Source organism: Puma concolor, chromosome B1, assembly GCF_028749965.1.
Source record: "Puma concolor isolate L17-30 chromosome B1, mPumCon1.1.hap2, whole genome shotgun sequence".
NCBI lineage: Eukaryota > Metazoa > Chordata > Mammalia > Carnivora > Felidae > Puma > Puma concolor.
The window spans coordinates 129,993,042-130,017,025 of record NC_141670.1 but is presented as its reverse complement, the minus strand read 5'-3'; the positions used below and the strand labels follow the sequence as shown (position 1 = coordinate 130,017,025).

At 33.6% G+C, this 23,984-nt stretch overlaps 1 protein-coding gene across 2 annotated transcripts in view; it reads left to right on the top strand.

Annotated features, from left to right (window-relative positions):
* The window catches only part of GRID2 (glutamate ionotropic receptor delta type subunit 2), a 1,503,942-nt gene that overhangs the window by 294,856 nt on the left and 1,185,102 nt on the right, over positions 1-23,984 (top strand). For both annotated transcript variants that reach the window (XM_086704576.1, XM_086704575.1), the window contains exon 2: positions 2,180-2,335. In XM_086704576.1, coding sequence (XP_086560702.1) covers positions 2,180-2,335 — 156 coding nt within the window. The remainder of the gene's footprint in view (positions 1-2,179; positions 2,336-23,984) is intronic.

Sequence of the window (23,984 nt, the reverse complement as noted above, 5' to 3'; positions counted from 1 at the left end):
CATGCAAATGTAAAAGAGCAGTGACAAGAGAAAGCTAGGTTCACACAAAAAGCCTGTTAGACACTCTGCATTCTCTGGTGAAAATTAATAATTTTCACCCCATCATGAGGCCACTTAAGGTAAAGACAGCAAAAGTAACCTGCCACACTTGTCAGAAATGGACATAGTTTCAGACTTGCTTTATCATGTATTGAGTCTAATAATGCATGTTTAATATCATGATCTGTCTTTTACTAGAAGGTTTTTGGGCTTTAGTCACAAATGCATAAAATCAACAGGAGTAGCTGATGTAAAATGTCTGTTTCTGTATGTTTCTATATATACATATGTGTGTATGTGTGTATGTATATAAACATGTATATGCATGTTTGTGTCCTTATAGTCTGTGTTTATCTCTTTGTATGTGTGTATATAAAACCCATATTGTGTTTACATATGGGAAAAAGACATTTTAATATACATAATTTTATTGATGTATTTACATACTACAAGAAATATTATTTGGATATGTATGTGGATATGTATGTGTAGTCATTCCTTTATCATGTTATTGATCCTGAGGTGTATGTCTTTTTTTTTTTTTTCCAGGGGGAAATTCATTTAGTTCACTCAAAAAGGCAAAAAATACATTGGCCCAATAATTTCAAAATAAACAATTTAAAAATGTGCTCCTAGCACTAACAGGATCACAATGAATAAAAATAAAGGATGCATAGCCAGATGGGAAAGAATCTCCCAGATTTGTAGTAAGGTCAGGATCCTCATAAAAATACTTTTATTTCTTACGGGTATAATCCTAAAAGGCAGTATCCCATGGTGACTTAGAGCAAAGACATTGGAGTCAAGCAGTCAAGGACTCTACTCTGGCCCTTATTCCTTTGGCGTATTCCTTGCACTGAAACTTAATTTTCATAACTCTATGTGTGTGTGACAGTATACATACCACATAATTATTTTGAGGATTAAATGAGATTCTGTAATATAGAAAAATATTAATAGAAAATGTTAAGCACTGTTTGGATTACAGTAATTAAAAATAAAATGGGAGCACCTCGGTGGCTCAGTCAGTTGATTAAAAAAGTCAGTCAGACTTTGGCTCAGTTAATGATCTTGCCATTCATGAGTCCCAGCCCCCAATTGGGACTCTCTGCTGTCAGCACAGAGCCTGCTTCCAAGCCTCTGTCCCCTCTCTCTATCCCTTCCCCACTCACACTTGCAAGCTCTTTCTCTCTTTCAAAAAATAAACATAAATTAAAAATAATTTAAAATTAAAATTAAAACCTAGTGTTTAGTGAAAATTTACCATTCAGTTAGCACAATTTATTTACATTTTACATGGATAATCTCATTTAATGCAGTTAATAACCCTTACAGATAGGTATTGTCATTAGATTTTACAGATGATGATTATGGGTTTTAAAATTTGAATCCCTTGTTCAGGGTCATATGCTTAACAAATGACAGTCAGAATTTGAAATCAGTTTACTTCTAGAACTGGTGTGTTTAGCCAGTTCCCTGTTGACAGTCAATCAAGTTAGCCACAATTCTTATCATCATTATTATTGTATTTATGTGAAAAAGGCTATAATTATCCATTAGGATTTATGTTAGTTCTTAGGAAGTATTTCTCAAATTGTCTCTGCTCAGAGATTTGTACTTGTCTAATGTTACTGAATTCATGTTCTAAAAGATACTAATATCTTTCTTCAAAATAAAAAAAAGAAAAAGAAAAATGAAAAATAAATTAAGATCACAATAGAAGTTTGATTCCCGTATGCTTGTGTGAATGGCTCTCAGAAAGTTTCCTGATTTTATCTCCTATTGTTCAGAAAAATATTCTTAAAGCTATGAATTCCTAAAGATACCATGATATGAGACATCTAATGTATCAGCCACTTTGTCCTGCAAAACTTTTGGGACTTCTTATATTGTCTCACCAAAGCTTTGCCTGAAATAACACTTTGATGTGCTATTCATAATTTCCATTTGGAAGAAGTAACTACATATTCCTGCTTAGCTACCATACTGCTTCCAGTATAGTGTACTTCAGTAATAAATAAAATGCATGCTTTAAGTGAAGGTATACATTTTTTCAAATATATAAGTCCCTGGCATATTTACAGAGAGCATGACAGAATATTCATGTTGTTGTTTAATGACCACACTCACTTCTTTGTAGGAGCAATTTTTGATGAATCTGCCAAAAAGGATGATGAGGTGTTTCGCACAGCGGTTGGTGACCTCAACCAGAATGAAGAGATCTTACAGACTGAGAAAATCACATTTTCAGTGACATTTGTCGATGGCAACAACCCTTTTCAAGCAGTTCAAGAAGGTAAGGCCTATCAGCAGTCCAGTTTTTATTTTGTTTGTTTTTTGGTTCAATTCAGATGGCAACTAGATTTATTTACAAATCAACATGGATGTCATTTTTGCATCTTTGCTGCATTGCTTTTCTTTGAGGGTGCTGTTTTGTAGATATCAAGACTGAATTCCACTTCTGAAAGGACAGAGTATGGAAAGTTTTTGTTTAGTTGAAGTATATGTGAAAATGCATATAAATATTTTCAGTAAAAGCTTTACAGCATTTTATGATTTCAGTGTAAAGTAAACATTACTTAAAAGTATGACTTTCTATCCAAAGTTTTAGTTTTGACTTTTTTGATATAATGGCCACCTTGAGTGTTGTTACAGCATGGAATGACATTTCAGGTGTATTCATGACAAACGCATTGGCGGAAAGAAAACTGACTGGTAGGCACTAAATACAAATCAAAGACTTCGCTTTGGGATCCTAACATATACATTTTTTACTCTCTATAGTGTGCCAAATATTAAATCATTTGTCTCCATTCTTTCTGTATACTTGGGTGAATTAAATTTTTTCATAGGGACAAATCATACAAATACAAATTATTTTTATTATACTAGGATGATCATTTGTATGAATGAAGGTTTTGATCGAAAGGTATCTAAGAGTAATAGAATTTTATTTTTGATGCTGTTATTCTAATGAAATAGCCTCTTGTTTGGCAAAGCATTACTTGTTCATGAAACTATTTGTTGCTGACCTAGTTTACATTTTATTGTGATAATATAATTAGACTAAAGATACCAATGCAAAATTTAATCAAATGAAGCACTTGTTTCATTAAGAAACTTAAAGAGGATTTGACAGAAGTAAAGATGGACAGAATATTAAAAGTGGTAGAGTTTGACAGGAAACTTTTTAAAGACAAATATTGAAAGGGTAAGGAAAATAAATATAAGTATTTTCAAAAAATTGTCATTTTCCTCTAACATTGCATCTACATGACGTTCAGTTTCCTTCTTAATAATTTGATGGAGTGAAGAAAATATTTTAATGAAATGAACAGAAGTGTTTTGCTAAAATATTATTTTGCAAAGAATATGATGCTTATAATAATATGGTATTTTAATGTTTAGTAAGTAAATATCAATTTAAAAAGATTAATGAAAACATCTAGTCATTTATATTTTAAAATGAGAATTCTGGGAATTTGGTGCCAACAAAAATGGATGTGCTGATAAATTTTCTATTGAAACATGTAAAAACTAATATTACAATTCATAAAGCAATAAGTAAAATAATAAAGCAGAATATGCGGAAAATCCAATAATGAAAAAGAGTATTATTCATTCAACTATTAGTTTTAGTGACTGGAATGAGGGTAGATAAAAAATGAGGACTTATTTATTTTTGTATCTGTCTTCTGATTACATATTTATAATTGTAAATTAACTTTGAAGACAGGCTAATGTATCAATTCGTTTTAAAAAAAGCACTTTGAAAAGTGTGGAGATAAAGGTACAAAGACAACACAGTGGTAGAAGAGAATTACAAAGTGTGAATAAATATGTCCCTCACACCTTTTTTAGAGACTCCAATTTGAAAAGCAAAGACAATTTTTTAAAATACCACAGTGAATCTGTTCACATATTACATTGTGTAGCCGCTCTGCTGCCAGCTCAGTTCTGGAAGCAGAAACATCCCTCAAAAGAACTACTGTGACATGACGAATTTGTGATACTGAAAAGCAAATTGAGAGAGGAAATAAGTTTTAAGTTTTGGAGACAGAGACCACTAGATATTTGTCAAGAAAGAAGAAAGAGGTTGACAGTTTGCCTGATGTTTTCTGATGGTAACAGGATGTTCTGGACCAGTTATTTTGATCGTCTGCTCTGCGTAATGAACTTGAAATAAGTTCTAGGAAGCTTTGGAGTTAATTTGCTTCCCCATTCAATATCAAGAAAGATCTTGGCTAATTTTACAAATAAAAATAATTCTTTCTAGAGCTCTTTCCATAATTTATTAGTTTGAAAAAAGGAGGAAAATATTCAACTGAAAGAGAACAAGAAATAATCAAAGGGGTATTTTCTCAAATGTTTTGAGCAAGTGATTTAGGATAAAACCTCAATTGTGCCATTAAGGATGTCCAGTTTTTCTATGATCATATATTTGCTGTGATGCCATTAAAATATATAACATAAAGGGTCTTAAATTAGTTTATTTGTTTTTTTAAATTCCAAGAAAGGATAACAGATTCAATGATATAAGTATTACTGACTGTTTATACATGAAGTTTTTAGAAGTTCATCAGGAAACAAATCTGAAATGCTCTTTTTATTTTAGTGTGAGAATTTCCTCCAACCAGATGCATTTAAGAGATGATCTTTATTTTTACAAATTTAATTTTTTTCTTTATCTTTCTTCTATAAGCATTTAATGAGAGAAAGATTTAAAGATAAACAGCCTGTTAACACATAAACAGAATTACGATATTGATACCATTATAATGCTTCTTTGTAGCTCTGGTTAGAGTAAATTTTTGCATAGTAATAATTATTTTTAATAATAAATATTTAATAGTTGTTTTTACAGTGAGTTCCCAAATGACAATATCTTGGTTGTAACACAGGATCAATATTTCTTTCTCTGGAGATCAATGATTATATTGATTATCTTTATCATTATCCTGTAACAATCTCAGCACTTGTAGATAAATGAACAGTAGGAAAAAAATTCCTGTTTTTAGAAAAATAATCTGGAATCAAACAACCTATTTTAATAATAATTTTTCCTTTTTTTGAATATATTTATTGATAATATTTTGAATATATTTTGAATATATTTGTTGATAAGCTATTATTCATCTTTTGTCTGTTTAGTCATGGGATGTTTACTAGGGGCAAAGAATTTTTCACACCTTAACTCGGGATTATTTTTATCATTTTTTGGGTGTGGAATAGGTAGGCTTATTGGTAGCTGGGGTAAAGCTTATTCTCTAAAGAAGATACACAAAAGAAAAAAAATTGTATGGTGTATTTTTGAAAACCTCAAAAATTATAGAGGTGGAAAATGGTATACACCTAGTTGAATGTTTTTCCTAAATATATGAAGTAATTGAGAGTAGTGTGTTCAAGTAATTCTCCTACATACTGCAGGTGTGTAGCAAGAGACTAAACCAAGACCTTCTGACCACTAGCCTAATATTTTCCTTGCTATATCTGTTAACCACATGTATGTGAGAGAGAGCACACAATGCATTATAAGACTTCACTAAGTATTTTGGAAAATATAAAGTTCTGGCAGATTTATATGTTTTGATACATACTATTAATATTCATAGGTTTCAGGTAGCACGGAATAGTAAAAATCTTCCAATCTAGTTGAACAATACCAGCTGATTCTATAAATCACTCTTGTTCTTTCATCCTTGGTCTTCTCATCTATAAATAATGAAAAATCAAACATAAATGATGTATTTTTTAAGATTAGTTTATTCTCTATGGATGAAATGTTTCATGACTCTTTAGAACACATTTCCAGATTTAGAAATTTAGGATTCTAGAAATGATAATTATTTAGTTTCTCTTTAGAGATGCTGCACATTGCTGAAATTGCCCCCTAGTTTTTTTCTATGGCTTACTTCAAAATAAATTAAATATCTCAGCCAACTATTCACTGTGACCCAAGGAACTCATTGCTATCACCAGAATCCAGAAAGGGTCTTTTGCAGATTCAATTGACCTGGATCAGTGCAGCTGTTGCTAGATTACTTTCCTTACTCCTCTCTTATAGATTGTTTCCTTTCTGTCATCTATAAACTGGATAAAACATAGATACACAACGGTGTGGTGTGAAAGACACTGCTTTTCTCTACCGAAAGCAATAGCAATTATTTGTATTGTTGTCTTCTAGTTGAGACCAACACCACTTTGCTCCAAGAAAGATCGGGACTTATGAGAAAACAAGGCCAGGAGAAAGTAAAGGGAATGCATTTGTAAAAATGTTCACATAGGAAGTTGAAATGTAGACGTAAAAATTCATGCATAATTCTTGCATCCATTGGATGTATCAGCAAGAATATAAAGGACCATGTGTTGGTATTGAATGGCAAGATTCAATTAAAAACTTTTGAAATATTTGCTCTTATTAGAAAAACACCTAAAAATGAAATATATAGTGAAAAGAGTTTAAGGGCAGAATTATGCTTTAGAATCACGGATGATTCTATTTGAAAGAAAAGGAGGCACATATCATAATTATTCTTCCGTATGCTTTGTTGTAAACCATTATAAATAATATAGTTATAAAAGCTGTTTTTCATATAAAAATCAGTAATAGTTAAGATTGCTCGTCATCTAAGTCTCAGTCTGGTCCACCTTCGACTTACTCCTTTGTATACCCAACATGAATATTGATTGCTCCAAAAAAAAGTCTCTCATAAAAAGTAGACATCTTATTTTAATACAGTAATGATTTCAGTTAAATTTGCTTCATACATCTTCCAAAATAAAATTATTTTAAGTGTAAAACAATGTGGTGCTTTTATTTATAGTTTATGAAATTAGACTTATTTCTTTACAGTTATATGTAAGAGACACATGCATCTGTATCGTGTGTAAAAGGGAAAACAGGAGAGCAGTAGAGGCAAAAACAGTGTAAGGAAATCTAACTAGGAAAATGCGCTTCTCCAGAAAATATCACCATTCACTGTGAATATTTCTGGTGCCATAGGCTAAATCTGGGTAGTCTTGTTCAAAGAGTACGTAAATGTAAAAGAATGATTTATGTGGCTGTTCTATTTGATGCTTTATTCCAAGGCTTAGTCTCATAATTTATATTCCTCTCAGCTTTAATAGGACATCTTTACTGTGATAAAAAAAATCTGCTAATTTGGAAATGTTTAGATTGGATTCTGCAACTTTCCTAGTATAAGTCTGCAGTGTGTATGTCTTGTCAGCCTGTGTTTTCATGGACCAATTTTGACAGCTTCAATTCCAGCTTATTTTCTGAATTACGTGACAATAAAGTGAACTTGAGAATTGATAGATCCAGGGGGCCAAGAAATAAAACCTGAACGTCATGTAGGTATAATTTTGCTCATTCATTTTTCCATTCCTCCTTTCCTACCCACATCAAGGCAAGTGCTGTGCCTTGCCAGTGCTCAGTGTAACTGGTGCCCAGCCATTTGTGCAAAGAGTTGAAAGGAAGAGGTGATGGAACTCACTGGCCATTTCCAGATACCCACATAGCAGAAGGGATATTTGATATCCATTCAGTGGCTGTCTGGACCGTCTTCTTACCTCCTTGAGTCTGGGATATTTAGCAATCTGCTGCCAGGTCTAGGATCACTTTCCTTTCTACCTGCCACATTCTAAGGACCGGTCAAAAAGATCTGGAATCAGAATCTTCCTATCATGTGGTCTTTAGTACCCATCATCAATGTGGTATTAAAGTATAAACAATTCTATATACATTAGGGATAATACCAGCATACATTCTTTTAAGCATCTCACACAAACCCTTTCCAATGAAGAATTGCCCATCAAGAAGAATTAAATTAAGATATGTTTGGAATCTAATTTTGAGAGTACTCAGTCAAATCAATCTATCCAAGTGCTTTATAATGCCTAGTACTCTTCCAAGATTTGGCCAGCCACAATAGGAGATTACAAAGGAAATAGAGGACTTAGCGTTATGATCATAGGAAGTTTTAAAAATGTACTTGGGAAGAGCTGTGGACTTTTAGAGCATGAACAGTCATTATGCCTTCTGCTTGTAATGTGGGTTTTAAATTATTTAATAGTAAAAAGGAACAAGGCGTTATACCTTTTTGAAAATATTATTTTTCAGAAAAGAGAGGAAATACCTTTCTTAAGGAAATTCATTATTTTTAATTAATATTAAAGAAGATATAAATTATATGGATTAATCTTTGTTTTCCGTGATTTATTGCTCTTCTCCTATATTAGTAAGCCTTTCCCTTATCTCATTCAATATCATGCTCATAAAGTAACAGGTCTCTAATACTGTGGATAGACTGAAGTTCAGATGTTTATAGACCTCTATATCATAATTTTGTAGCCTTTTTGCTTTGAGGTCTTTTACCTTCATATCTACAAATGTGTACTCTTGTGTAAGTTGCCTCATAAAATATAATATTTTAGCAGTCTGTGCTGCTCTGAACTTGTTTCATTTAGAAGAATCTTCAACTTTTTATAAAAGCTGTGTTTAGCACAAGTATAGATTTATTCTTTGATCATTGGCTCACTGTTCTTTCTTCCTACCAAATATTTTTCACATAATAATAACAGACCTCTTCCTTCTCTTTCAGTCTCTGTAAATAATAGTGCATGATTGTAGCAGCATAATTCAGTTTTTCCTTGGTCTTTTATGATACTGATTTGATAAAAGATTCACCTCTATGTCTTAAAGTAACTCTGAATATATGGTTTATTAGAGTAAAAGCCACACTTACCTACATCCTATAGTTGTTATGAGAGTCCATTGTGTAGTCATAAAAATAGTTTAAGTTCACATTTAAGATGACTTTACTGTATTCAGATTTTTAAAACTATTAACAGTATTTTTGATATCAAAGTTTCAAATGATCTAGTCTATTTGCTTAATTCTAGAACAAAAAATAACCTTTTAATTATTTTAATATTTGACACCCATTTTTGCATGTCCTTGGCCAGTGTTGCATGAGGTTTATGGGAATTGTACTATGTGTAGTTTTTTAGTACTCCTGCAGTATTTTGTTGAACTTCCTTGTAATTTTCAAAAGAATTATCATTGAAACACCCTTTTTAAAAGGAACACACACAAAGCCAATGTACACTAAGGAATTGAATATTCCAGGAAAAGAAAAGAATGAAGTAGCAAGTACTTTTGGGGTTCCTATAAGCATTCAGCCTTGCGCTATTAAAAAGGCTGTGCTCTCCCTTGGCTGCACTGTATAGTCTTATATGGTTATATTGACCTTTTTATTTATTCTCTAATCATGTATTAGGCCCTAAACTATATGTGCTTCTCTTCCTTTTGCACGGCCACTATAGTACTCTTTTTAAACTCCTCATTTAACCCCCTTTGAATCCTTTATTCTCAATATTGTACTGGATACACTCAGTATATCTGCATTTCACTGAGTATATGTCTTAAATTTAATGCCATTTATTCTGCTTGGGAAACAAAATTAAGTGCATGGGTCATGGAATCAAATAAACCTGCCTTGATATGAATTCTGCTCCATTTCTTACCATCTTTGGGATCTTAAGCACACCTAATGTCTCTGAGCCTCAGTTTCTTCATTTGTGGAAGAGGGCTAAATACATACTCCATGGGATTATGATGATTATTTGATTATTATAAGATGATTTTATGGGGTTGTAATTATGGTATGTGGGTTTCTCCAGTAATCCACATGCATATTAAAAACATTGGAGTACATGATGATTTAGTGTCATTGCATGTGTCCATCAGCAAATTTCTATTGCTCTGTGACCTTACCTTCAATACACATCCTCTACCGAATGTATTAGTGGTTCCCATGGATACCACTGATCATAGTAGGCTTATTATCTGCCTAGTCAGCATCTTTTTTTTTATTTTTTCCAACTCAGTTTTTACTTATCAAGATCCTGAATTCTGGGGTTGTAAAAATATAGAAATTGAATGCTTCTGCTTTTTTTCTTTCTTCCTGGGCTAGTTCTGCTAGTCAGCAAAGGAAGCTGAGAATTATATTTGTAGTGTAATTTATTTGGCAAATAGTAGTGATGTTGCAACATGTGTACTTAGGGTTGGGAGGATTTAAAATACCTTGTTACCATTTCTGGGAAGTAAAGAAAGCCTGTGGAGACCAAATTAAAGCTTTCGGATGATTTGTGTGGGCTTAATACAATCAGTGAAGTAAATAAGGCACTGAGTCATAACTAAATAGGATTCAGTGGTAGAAAGGCATAATGTTGTAGAAGAGCAATATATGTGAAAGTCGGATATAGAAATGAATTCAAGGAAAGCTTTATGCTTTGAGAGATGCATCATCTCTGGTGTTTTGAGTTTATTTTTGAAATTATTGTTTAAAAGGTTATCTTTCTACATTCTACACATTTTCATTTCAGCTATACATGGGCAAATATTAACTGTAAAAAGCTGAATATTGGTTTCTTTGAATTCTTAGTACTATTCTTCTTCAATAACACATGGTATGTTATTTTCTCAGGAATTCATGCATCATTTCAAAACATGTTTGCTTTTTGGTCTTTGGTAGACTAATACAATATGATGGTAAGATTGGCTAAACTCATTTTGTATGATATATTTTCAAACATAGAAAAGACTTAAAACATAGAAAACATTAAAATGGTTTATAATGTCTATTATAAATGAGAAATATGTTCCAAAGTGGAAAATAAATATTTTCTTATAATATGTTATTTTTTGGGGGAAAAAAGTTATGCAAATTGAAGTTAGAAACAATACTGTTACAGAGACTATTTTTAATAGAATGACTTTAAATATTCAATAATAATTTTTGTACTTTACTTTTGAATTAGCACTTACAAAAGTTAAACAATAGTTTGAGATAGTCCTGAATGCTTATTCATATTATTATAACTGAGCAAATGTAGAGGTCTTAGGTGTTAGAAAGTAACTAGGGGATTAAAAACAAAAAGACACATTCTTACTGGTCAAAGAATAAGGAACTGTCATATCAGCTTCATTTTACCTGCTTCCAAATCTTGTTTTCATTCTGTTACATCGATTTGTCAATAACTTTTATTGTATGGAGTTAGCAATTTAATCTTTGTATTCTGTTTTGAATTTCATATATACATATGAAATAATATATATAAATGACATATATAGTATATATCATAAATTTACCAGTCACTCTTTTGATCATTCTTTCAGTGTTGATTCATGTTTTTCAAAGGGTAATTTTTTATTTTTTTTAATTTTAAAGTTTTATATACTATGTTTGTTAAAATAGGACAGGGAAGGTTTGATGTCAGGCCTCCATCATTCTTTATACAAAGTTCAGGCCAGGACTCCATGAGAGCAAAGAATGAATCACCAGTTTATACTTCCTTTCTTTGGAAAGTGGTTAAAGTTTAATATGAGAAGGGTTGACCAACTGGCAGGAAATTATGAATTACCAAGAACAATTTGTTGTTCTTTCAAAAATCAAAATCATAATTGTTCACTCATGTGTAAGATACTTAATGCACTGACTGTGTACTAGATTAGAAGTTTATACAAGCAAATGAGACAAATTTAACTGAACCATCCAAAGAATTAAAATCTAATAGGAAAGATATAAAAAAAGAAGTAAGCAAGCAAATAGTTCCTCCCCCCCCCCCCCCAGTGGAAAATAGTGCTGTCTATAAGATGTAGGGTTTGTGTTTCTGTGTGTGTGTGTATATGTGTGTGTGCATGCGTGCACCTGAGTGATTTAAAATCAGGAGTTTATTTTTGATAAATAATGGAAGATACAAAAAGTTACATTTATGTCAAGATTTGAGGTTGCAAAGTAGCCAACAATGCCAAGAGTAAATAGCATTCCATCCTACTGCATATGGGAAAACCATTTGGAGTCATGGGCTTGCTGTGTTTGGGGGGGTATTATTTTTGAATTCTCAAGTTTTTAATCTGTTGCTTCACAAATGTTTATTTCCATCCTCAAAGTCATTATTTGCTGGATAACAGTACTACTCATGAGGTGTTTTTTTTGTTTGTTTTTGTTTTTGTTTGTTTTTGTTTTTGTTTTTAAATCCAAATCTGCTTTAGTTTTTCCCTTTGGAGTATGTTCCCAAAGAAAGACTAGTGTATCCTGAAGTTTCACTGACATCCGAGTATGGAGATGTCATTCCTGGATCTTTCTTGGATTTGAAATTCACATTTCTGTAACTCTAATTTTGAATATAGTTATAGAAACATTTGGGTCTTTAATGTAAATATTAGTCTAAGGAAAATGAAATGAAATACAATGACACAAATCAAAGAATTTTACTTAATTTTTTAGCCTTTCGATACAGAGTAATGTAGAGAGATATATTAAAATCTAAAACTTGGAAAGAATCATTTTGTGGCTTTTATGTTTGCTGTACATTCTGACAAAAGATCCTGCTTTGAAAAGTCCACTAATGAGAAGTAACATTTCCTTATAACTTACTATATCCCATGAACTGTAAAAGTGCTGCTTCTTTTTTTCCCCCTAATCTTTGTACTGCCTTGTAAACCGTAAAGTAGTTACTATTCTTATTAGCATTTGCAGATGAAGAAACTGAAGTGTCGCTAGATTAGGCAATGTATCGTACCTGAAGCCTTTAGAATAGTGCCTAGAACACTGGTTTCCATGTAAATCTTCTGTTTGGGAGTTTCAGGCATGTTGTCAGTGGGAGGGAGAATGAGGAGAAGGTATTCAGTTTGTCTCCTGTTTGAGATCATCTTGGGTTGGCTCTGTACCTTAAACAAAAAATCATGCTTTTTCTAAAGGCATTCTGCTCTGCATCACTCTCATTCAGAACCCCAGAAACTCCTCTCCTCTCTATCCTTTGGACCAGGACTCATTACCACTTCACTGCTACTAGTTCTGAACTCTTATATTAGCCCTTATTTTCCTGCTACATCCCAACCACACCTGTGTCATTCATCCTTTTGAAAAGTAAACCCTTCTCAAATTACCCTATTTCAAGTGTGCTCTTTTTTCCTACTGGGATTTTAAGTATAATAATTATTAACCACTGCACTGTACTGCCTGTGTAGAAAAGTTAATCTTAGTTCATTCTTAATGATTAATGACCCGTGCAGTCTAATCAAGAAGTGCTATGATTTGTTGGATTGTGTTACTCAGACTTAGTACTATACATCATATTACAAACCTAAAACTCTTCACACGACCTTTAACTACTGTCTTTTACAAGTTGAAATCTTCATGTCCATAGGTATTTTAATAGTTCAACAAAGGCCAACTTGATGTTAGGGATGTTCAGTATCAGTGTCCCTTCAGAAAAGCACTAGTCAGACCAGAATCAGGGCTGATCTCTGGATAGCCACCCCAGAGCATGGTTGATGACCACTCTTTAAGGAAACATGATTATTTACTTAAAATATTATGGCAAATGGAACCAACTTTATGGAAGTTACATATTTTAAAATGTCTCTGTTTGAAAATCCACTACTTTGTTTAAAGAAGTTGGTGAATGCTTACAAATTCTTGAATATCTTACTCCATTTGCTATGGAGAAATTTTCCCCTATACCTTTTATTTATTCTGTTCTTTGTAGGACTGCTTTACTGTGAAAACTACACTCCTTATTAAGTAGCTGGGGGGGTGGGGGGGAGGAAGCATATTTTATTGTTGGACAAATTGCACAGCCAAGATTTTTTGGTTATCTAGTAACTTTAAAGAGCAATAAAAGGAACATAACCAGTTACAGAACTGTTTTTGCATTTTATCTCTTTATTTCCTAGACCCATGGTTTAATATATAGGATTGGATAGCAAATGGTCAAATAGCAGGCAACAGAATAGGAGGAAAAGTAGAAGAGGCCCATAAAAGCAGGAGCTGCATTATAAGATCATTTATTTAAATTATTTTTAAAGTTTATTTATTTTTGAGAGAGAGAGAGAAAGAGTGAGCAAGAGCGGGGGGGGGGGGGGGGGGCAGAAAGAGAGGGAGACACAGAATCTGAAGCAGGCTCCAGGCTCTGAGCTGTCAGCACAGAGCCCAAGTGGGGCTTAAACTCATGAACTATGGGATCATGACCTGAGCCAAAGTTGGATGCTTAACCCACTGAGCCACCCAGGCACCCCCATAAGATCTTTTATTTCATTTATCTAATGTTATTCAGCATCCCAGTTCATGATAGTGAAGTAGAACTGGTGAATATAGAGGTAACTTCAGAGCATTCTGCATTTTAAAGGAGCTTTAACCTACCAAAGAGATTAAATATATGTGCATAGGTAACATAATTAGTAGGTAATAATTCCATAGAAAATAGCAAGTTCAGTAGAAAGTGAGATGATTTATCACCAGGGACGGTGAGTTGAGGGAGAAGGTAAAGAAGAAATAAAGGGAAAAAATAGCAAGTCATGCTTTCTGCTCCAAAGAGAAAAGATCTAATCAAAGAAGCAGGCATGTTCAAAAATACATCTTGGTGACTGTAAAAAAATGTGATCTGGGGTGGGGATATACTGAGAAAGAAAACATCAGGCCTACAAGGACAGAAATGTTTACTTATCTCTGTCAAGGTCATTATCCTGTTCCCAGCTTCAAGGTCACCTTTTTCCAAAACCAGTGGTAGAATGGTAAACTCAGTATGGAGAAAATCATGACTCAGCAAGTAAAATTAAACACTAAAAAGGACATTAATAAGGACATCAGACTTCATATAGCAACATCTTAGAATTTCTTTTAAAATCCAGCAAAAGTACTGAAAATGATTTGAGCTCAAAGATGCTGCTTCAAAGGCACAAAACATCTACTATGTTTTAAGAGCAAGTGGTATTTAAAAAAAAATAATTATTTCACATCTAAAAAGAGTAATTGCCTTTTATTTTAAAGAAAGAGATAAGCATCCAATTTTTTATAATATAAAAAAGTGTTATGCATATACATTAACTAGTGCCCTCAATGGATTTTTACTACACATTTAACATTGTGTGCAATAACTCTGTCATGGCACTGTGCTCTTACATGAAAACATTGATTGTTTCCTAACTGAGTTGGACAGAAGTAGGTAAAGAATAATGGCATTGTGTATTGAGGTTCTTTTATATGCATAGTCTGTGATTATGATCTTTTTTTTTCCTCTTTAAGTGAGATAGTTAATATTTTAAGTTAAAAGCATTTTTATTGGTTTGATTATTCAGAAGTAGTCATTGAAATTTGTTTATCTGAATAAAAAACTGCTATGCAATCTGTGCAAATCAGCATCCATTGTTGGTTAATTATTGATTCATTTATTCTTTCATCTAAGTAGATATTGCGAGCTTATAATTTGCAAAGTACTAAGTACTGAAAGAGATACCAAGATGTATCAGTGTGGTTTCTAGCTTCAAGAATCATATGTTTAGCAAGTGACAGACATAAATAACGTTAACATGGACATAAACATCATGATATAAAGTACAAGAAGTTATAAAATCCGCAATTGTCAGTGAAGGTGAAGTTGTTACAGGATTTTGAGGAGGGCTGATAGTTCTCTACATCTGTTTTTCTTCCTTCACCCACTGCTGGATATACTTGTTTGTCCCCTGCATGCTCAGTGTGACTCTAATATGTGGTAGCAAATATAAAAGTCCATTTGAAGTAATTTAGCATCATCTCAGCTTTGTTGCAACCTTGCCATGTTGCTAATCTGTTTATTCGCTCAATTAATTCAGCAAATATTTACTGAATGTTTAGTATGAGCCAGGAATTATTCTAACAACTCATAGTATAGTGGAAAATACACAAAATCCTGCTTTCCAGGAATGTATGTTTTAGTTGAGGGAACAAGTAATACACACAACTTCAGGATCAAGAGTTGGTATGAAAAAATTTAAACAATGAAGCAGCATAATTAGCATAGACCTGCTGAAGGTGGAGTGTCACTTTAAATAGAATGGTCAGTAAAGGAGCTTTCTGAAATGACTTTTGAGCAGACACTAGAAAGGTGAAAGGGAAACGTGATGTCGATATCTGAGGGAAGCCTAGTGTGCACCAAGTTCTGGTAATAGTATCAGCAACTGAAATTCTGCCCTTTCAGGATCACATGAATACCTGATTTCCCTTTGTGTACATACCTTATCTTTGTATCTGTAAGTTGTCTGGCGAGTACTTGCAGTTATGTTTTCAGGCCCTGCCTTGTTTTTACAAATTTGTTTTGAAAATGAAGTCCTTTATTTGAATTTTAGCCCTAGCACTCGTATGCAGGCAGGCACCTGTTTCAAAACAGTACAGATGCAGCTTGTGTTATTTTATGCTTGTTTGTGGAAACCTTGTCATCAAGCTTGAGAAAAGAGACAGTGAACCTGCTAGTTACTTAAACTTTTTCTCTTCACTGTCAGCAATTTATGTGGATTAATGCTATTATCTGTTATAATATGAATAAACTTCTCAGCCACTGTTTAAGTTGTTTAAAATAGATTCTTCTCTTCCGCAATAGCACAGTTTTAGCTAGGTTGATGGCCGCTCCAAATAGGACTACATTTCCCAGCTTTCCTTACAGTTACATTGAAGGCCAATGGAATGGGTGTGGAAGTATGGGCAATTTACAAGTCATTTCCAATATAAAGACAAGCTACCTGCTCTGGACTAACACTCCCTACCGCTTTTAGTGAGCTGTGACCCAGCTTTGACCATGCCTATGAGAACAACACACTGGAGAGTGTCAGAGCAACAAGATAGGAGGAACCTGGCTCCCATGTAGAGTAGACCTGCCCTGGGAGGACTGCTACATGTGAGAGAAACTCACCTCTATCATATAAAAGCCTACCCTGTTTGAGTTATCATTGTTCCAGTAGGTTAAACCTTAGCATAACAATTACATATGCCTCTCTAAATATCTTGCAAAATGAAACAGATATCCCACCTCTCCTGCTACTCTAGTGAGGATATCCTATCTTGAGGACACAGACTCTCCACTTTTGTTTTTTTTCCCACCAAAGTGGTGGTTGTTTTCCTTTTTTGCTGTGCTGCTACTGCTGCCACTGTTGCTCCTTCTTCCCTTCCTTCTGCAACAGCTGTTTGGAGATATAATTTACAGGCCATAAAATCCATCTTATTTTATTTTATTTTATTTTATTTTATTTTATTTTATTTTATTTTATTTTATTATTTATTTTTAGATTTCATTTATGTATTTTGAGAGAGACAGAGACAGTGCAAGTGAGGGTGGGTAGAGAGAGAGGGAGAGAGAATCCCAAGCAGGCTCCACATTGTCAGCACGGAGCCTGATGCAGGACTCGAACCCACTGTGAGATCATGACCTGAGCTGAAACAAAGGGCCGGATGCTTAACTGACTGAGCCACCCAGGTGCCGCCAAATCCATCTATTTTAAATGTACAATGCAATTATTAGTAGTAAATTTACAGAGTTATGCAATCATCGTAAAGTTCTAGTTTTAGAATATTTCCATCACCAACAAAATTCCTCATGTCAATTTGCAATCAGTCAAACCCTATTTCCACAGCAGTCCCAGGCAACCACAGGTATGTTTCTATAGACTGATCTTTTCTGGGCATTTCATTATGAATAAAATTAGACAATGTGTAGTCTTTTGTGTCTGTCATCTTTCACTTAGAGTTTATTATGTTTATCCAAGTTGTAGTATGTACCAAGAATATATTTTTTCTAATGATGAAGAGCATTCCATCATAGAGGTATGTCACATTTTGTTTTTCCATTTGAAATTTAGGGACTTTGGATTTTTTCCACTTTTTTTACTAGTATAGAAAATTCTACCATGGATATTTATGTAAAAGTAACTGTGTGGATATATATATTTCATTTTGTGTGTTGCCATAACAATTTACCACAGACTAGGTGACTTAAACAACAATTCTCTTAAAACAATTCATTCTCTCAGAGTTCTGGGCACCATGGAAGGTACCAGTGGGGTTGACTTTAATGAGAACTTTACCCTCAGGTTGCAGACAGCTGCCTTCTCATTGTATACTCACATGATTTCTTCTTTGTGTATGTACGGAAAGAGAGAGTAAGATTGCAGGTATCTCTTCTTATAAGGACCATCCTTTCAGATTAGGACTCCACCCTTATGGCCTCATGTAACCTTAATTGCTTCCATGGAGGTCCTGTCTCAAAATGCAGCCATATGGAGAGGCTTAGGGTTTCAGTATTCAAATTTCGGAGGGACAGGAACATTCAGTTCAACATGAATTTCTTAGATAGATACCTAGGAAAGGAACTTTTTAGTTGTGAGGTAAAGTAATGTTTAACTTCTTTTTTTTTAAGTTTATTTATTTATTTTGAGAGAGTGAGAAAGAGAGAGCAGGGAAGGGGTTGTGGGGGGAGTGGGGGGAGTGGGGGGAGTGGGGGAGAATCCCAAGCAGACTCCATGCTGTCTGTATGTAGCCCAAGACAATAGTGTTTAACTTCTTTAGTAACTGAACAACTGTTTTCAAAAATGACTATTCAGTTTTACATTCCAGTAGCAATGTATGAGGGTTTCAGTTTCTTCACATAATTGTCAATTTTGTGAAACAAATGAAGTGGTATGTAATTAAGGTTTTAATTTATATTTTTCTAATCATTAATGATATTGAATAGCTTTTCCTGTGCTTATTGGCCATCAGTATGTATTCTTGATGAAGTATTTTTCCAAATCTTATGTGCATTTCCAATTATATTTTCAACTTATTATTAAACTTTAAATAGTCTTTATGTATTCTTCATAATTTTTTGTATCAGCTGTATGATTTACAAATATTTTCCCCTAATCTGTCTTTTCCCCTTTTCTTAATGATTTCATTTGAAGTGCAAATTTTAATTTTTTAAAGTCCAGTTTATCAATTTTTTTCTTCTGAGTAATTTGCTTTTGGCATTATATCTAAGATCTCTCTGAATAATCCAAGGTCAATGCATTTTTTTCTTTCTTTTAAAATTTTATATATTGTGCTTTTGTATTTAGATTTAGGAGTAATTTGTGTTAGTATTTGAGTGAGATATGAGGCAATATTTTGGCATGTGAATACACAATTTGCCTAGCAGTATTTCTTGGAAAGATTATTCTTTCCCCCATTGAATAGCCTTGGCACCATTGTTGAAAACCAATTGACCATAAAAATAAGTTTATATCTAAACCTTCAGTCTTGTTCAGTTGATCTATATGCCTGTCCTTATACCAGTAACACATTGTAGCTTTATAGTTAGTTCTGAAATTGAGAAATGTAAATTCTCTAAACTTTTCCTCTTTTTTCATACTTACAGTTGACTATTCAGTCCATCCCATTTCCATATAACTATTGACATCAACTTTTAATTTCTTCCAAAATAGCCTCCTAGGAAATTGGAAAGGATTATGTTGAATCTATAGATCAATTTATTTTAAGCTTAATTATTTATTTTGAGAGAGAGAGAGAGAGAGAGAGAGCACAAGTGAAGGAGGTGCAGAAAGGGAGAGGAAGAGAGAATCCTAAGCAGGCTCTGCAATGTCAGTGCAGAGCCTGATGCCGGGCTCAATCCCACAAACTGTGAGATCGTGATCTGAGCCAAAACCAAGTCAGAACCTTACCAACTAAGTACCCCGGGGGCCCCAAATCTATAGATCAGTTTGAAGAAGATTGCCATCTTAACAATATTGTCTTCTACTTCATGAACCTAGAATGTATCACCATTTGGTTAGATTTGCTTTAATATTATTTTCCTATTATTTTCTGGTCTTAACTCTACAAGTCTTACATGTTAACTTATTCCTTAGGATTTTATTCGTTTTGATAATACTGTGAGTGGAATCATTTCTTGAATTTTATTTTCAGATTGTTCTTACTAATACAAAAAAATTTCATGTATATATTGATCTGGTCATCTATGACCTTAAGAACTCACTTGCTTATTCTAGAAGTTTTTCATGTATCCCCTAGGTTCGTTTCTTTCTTTCTTTCTTTCTTTCTTTCTTTCTTTCTTTCTTTCTTTCTTTCTTTCTTTCTTTCTTTCTCCCTTCCTTTCTCTCTTTCTTTCTTTCTTTCTTTCTTTCTTTCTTTCTTTCTTTCTCCAAACAAGATCATATTATGCAAATAAAGAGTTTTAACCCTTACTTTCTAATCTGGATGTCTTTTCATGTTTCTGTTTTTTTTTTTTTTTTTTTTTTTTTTTTTTTTTTTTTTTTTTTGTCTCGTGATTGCACTGGCTAGAACCTCTAGTATATTGAACAGAACTTTGGAGAAAACTATTCATTCGTGTTTCCAATCTCAGATGGAAAACATGTAGTCATTCAGAGTATGCTGTGAACTGCATGTTTTGCATAGAGGCCCTTTATCTTGTTGAGGAAATTTATGGGATATACAAGAGTTTATCAGGGCCCACTATGACTTTCTCATTCCCCACATCTTCATGTTAAAATTCTGGCTGGTCTTCTGGTCTACCGCTTGATCAAACTTGTATTGCAACCTCAGATTTGCTAAGATGTTGACCTTCCTTGATTGTTTGATACCAAAGTTGTTATCATTTTCTATAATACCCCTGAGTATGATTTTTTTTCCCATATACCACCCCTACCCAAATAGCCCCCTCTGGAATGAAGCTGTTAGTTTTCGTTCCTTCCCTGCCTGCTAAACTATCTTTCTAATGGAACCAAAGAGTGGGGTTGGAGAAGAGAGAAAAATGCCATGGACTCACTCTTCTTATATTTTGTAGAGGTTTATTTTTCTCTCTTTCCTTTTTGAATAAATGATTTTTAATTTGTTGTATGCCCTTGGTCAATTTTAAGAACCCTGAAATATTCTTTTTTCTTATCAGTTCTGTCCAGGTTTATCATTGCTTTTTGGGGAGAAGATTAGCTGAGGTCCAAACTTTATCATTTGTATAGTTCTACATCCTTTGCCTCACCTTTTCTTTTACAGAAGCCACAGAGAACTTTTGACCATAATATTATATTTTTATAGCAGAGGTATCATTTTAGCTAAACCATGAATGGTAAGTAGTATATGAAATTCACTTACCAGGGTAATTCAGATGGAGAGAAGAATATCAGGAAAGTGGACTATGTATAAGGAATAGACAATAGTTTAGTTTTTCTGGAACTTTACCTGTTTGAAGGACCAGATAAAATTAGCATGGTAGATTGAAATGAGCTAATAATAGATTTTGAGTATAAAACTAAGGTTTCTGAATTAATATCTTAGGAGGTAGCAAGGAATGGAAAGGTTTGCTTGGTGGAATGACGTTTCACACACACACACACACACACACACACACACACACACACACATACACAGTTTGGGATGAAGAAAACAACTTTCCACAATATGAATGATAGATTAGAGGTCAAGAAACTGAAATCAGGGAAACCGGTTGGGAATCTATTAAAACAGTTTATGGGGCGCCTGGGTGGCGCAGTCGGTTAAGCGTCCGGCTTCAGCCAGGTCACGATCTCGCGGTCCGTGAGTTCGAGCCCCGCGTCAGGCTCTGGGCTGATGGCTCAGAGCCTGGAGCCTGTTTCCGATTCTATGTCTCCCTCTCTCTGACCCTCCCCTGTTCATGCTCTGTCTCTCTCTGTCCTAAAAATAAATAAACGTTGAAAAAAAAAAATTAAAAAAAAAATAAAACAGTTTAGGTAGGGGCTAATAAGATCTCAGAATAGGATACCTGTAATGCACGGGGGGAAACATGAGCTGCTCTGAAGCTATGTTTCAGAAAGACTTGATACCTTTTTAAAATTCTGGACCCAATACAAGAGGAAATCAAAGAAGTTTCTAGCTTTTGGCCTTTAGAACTAGACAGATATACAGTTAAAAAATAAGGAGCACAGGAGCAAAGACATATAAGGAGTAAATAAGTGTGTATGGTACCTAACATTTATTGAATTATTAACTGTGATCAGGCATAGTTATATGAGTTTTACATAAGTTATTTAGTTACTACTCACACAGGCCTTTGTATACGTTAGGAAACTAAGGAGGTGAGGTTAGTCAACTTAACCAAAATTAATAGCTAATGAGTGTCAAAGTTGGAATTTTAACCCCTGTCTGAATATAGGTGTCAAGATGCCACCGGAAAGTAGAAGCGAACTCTGTAGAGGAAATGGAGCAGGGGTTTAAGACCACATCGCCTGGAAATGAGAGTTAAACCTGTTATTGGATGAAATTGCCAAACATGAATATAGCAGAGGAGAGAAACCCACTGATATATCATAGCAAATACTTCTATTTTGTGAGAAGGGGAAAAAAAGAAATAAGGACTTGGAATGGAAAGAGAAACCAATGGAGATCATTACCTCTGAGGAGGAAATCCTTCTTTTGGAGGCAGTTATCTTAAATGTCATTGAATGTTGTTTAAATGAGGAGTATAAAAGGCCCATGTATTCTAGAGATAAAGGAAAACACTGATAAATTAGGAGAGAAGTAGTTTCCTCCTAGTATTAGTGGTGCTAATCTATTCTAAGCAGTAAGGAGTCAGTGGATAGGAAGAAGGACTGAATCCCATGAGTAGAATATTTTCTTTAAGGTCTGATGATACAGTTATATGTATAAGAATGATTAGAGTTTAGTAGAACACATCATGGGAGTATTTTGAATTGAGTAGAAAAACGTCCAGAGTGGGGAAACAGAGAGGTAGGTTGAAAGGCAGAGAGGAAGAAAGAAAGAGAGAGAGAGATTTATGTTAGCAGTTTTGTGTAGAAAAGTGTTAAAGAGGAAGTTTTGTAAATATTGAACTGTTGAGTTACTGAAACAATCATATTTGTTGATAGAGGAAAATTGAGAAATTAATGGGAAGTGGTTATAATCATCTCAGTAATGCTTTAAGGCAACTGGCTATTAAGGATATGCAAGTAAGAGTGGACAAGGTTTGGAAACGTTGCTGGGTGGGTCAGTTAGGGACGATTGAAAATATTTTTGAGTCACAGTAAGAACAAACCTGAGATTCAGAGCAAGAATCTGTAAAAAATTACATAAGACTACTTTTATGACATTCTCTGGAAATATTAGGAATTTGTCAACATAATTGGAGGTCAGAATTTTCAGGTTAAATATTATTTTCTCTATTTTTATGGTTAGCTGTCATTTTCAGAACTTCTAACAATTATGAGAAGTCTTGTGAGTGAATGAGCCATTAGAAAGGGAAACTAATTTTTTTTGGAATAGATGCTATTTCTACATTTTCTTTGTTTCTTGTTAAGTCCACATGTGAATATTTAAGATTCAGTGTTTTATAAAAGAGAATGGTAAGAATGGGAAGAAAACTAAAGGGTTTAAAATTTTTGAACTAATTCTGGTATTAACCTTGTGATTTTTTTCCAGAATTTATTTGTTCACTGTAAACACCAGAGTCTGTAAAAGGATTATCCTAAGGACATTTAAGAGGACATTTATCCCATAGTAATTTATAGAGTATATTATTTAGCTCTTGGTTCTGGGACAATCATCTTCATCATCTAAAATGGTGAAGTAAAAGTACATCAAGTTTGGAGTCTAAAGCAAAAGTTTTGTTCTGGATCTGACTCTTAAGCAATTTCTCTAGGCAAATAGTCCTGAATTGTAAAATGGGGTTTAAAAAAAATGCCTAAGTGACTTCACAGTTTTATTGTGAGATTCCAGTAGGTGATTGATGGGAAAGTCTATATGATCTATGGAGTGATGGCATTTATTTTTTAAATCCCATATTCATCAGCCTGCAAGCCCATGCTAGCCTGGAACTGAAGCTTCTGTTTCTTCCAGAAAGGTTTTATTAGTTTGAATAAATGAAGTTTAGCACCATTGAGAAGCTTTTGAAGATGAAAACTCTGTGTATGAGTTAATATTTAAATAAACTTTAAAGTGATCAGCGAGAACATAATAAAATTCTGAAGATTTCAGGCTGATTTTTGCAAAAGAAAATTAGTTATTTTATAGACACTTTAATTATTGAGCATGCATTAATTGCTATCTCCTTATGATTAGAATGTGCTTTAATATCATCTGAATTATAAATAAATCATCTATGTGTATATGCACGGATATATATATATATAT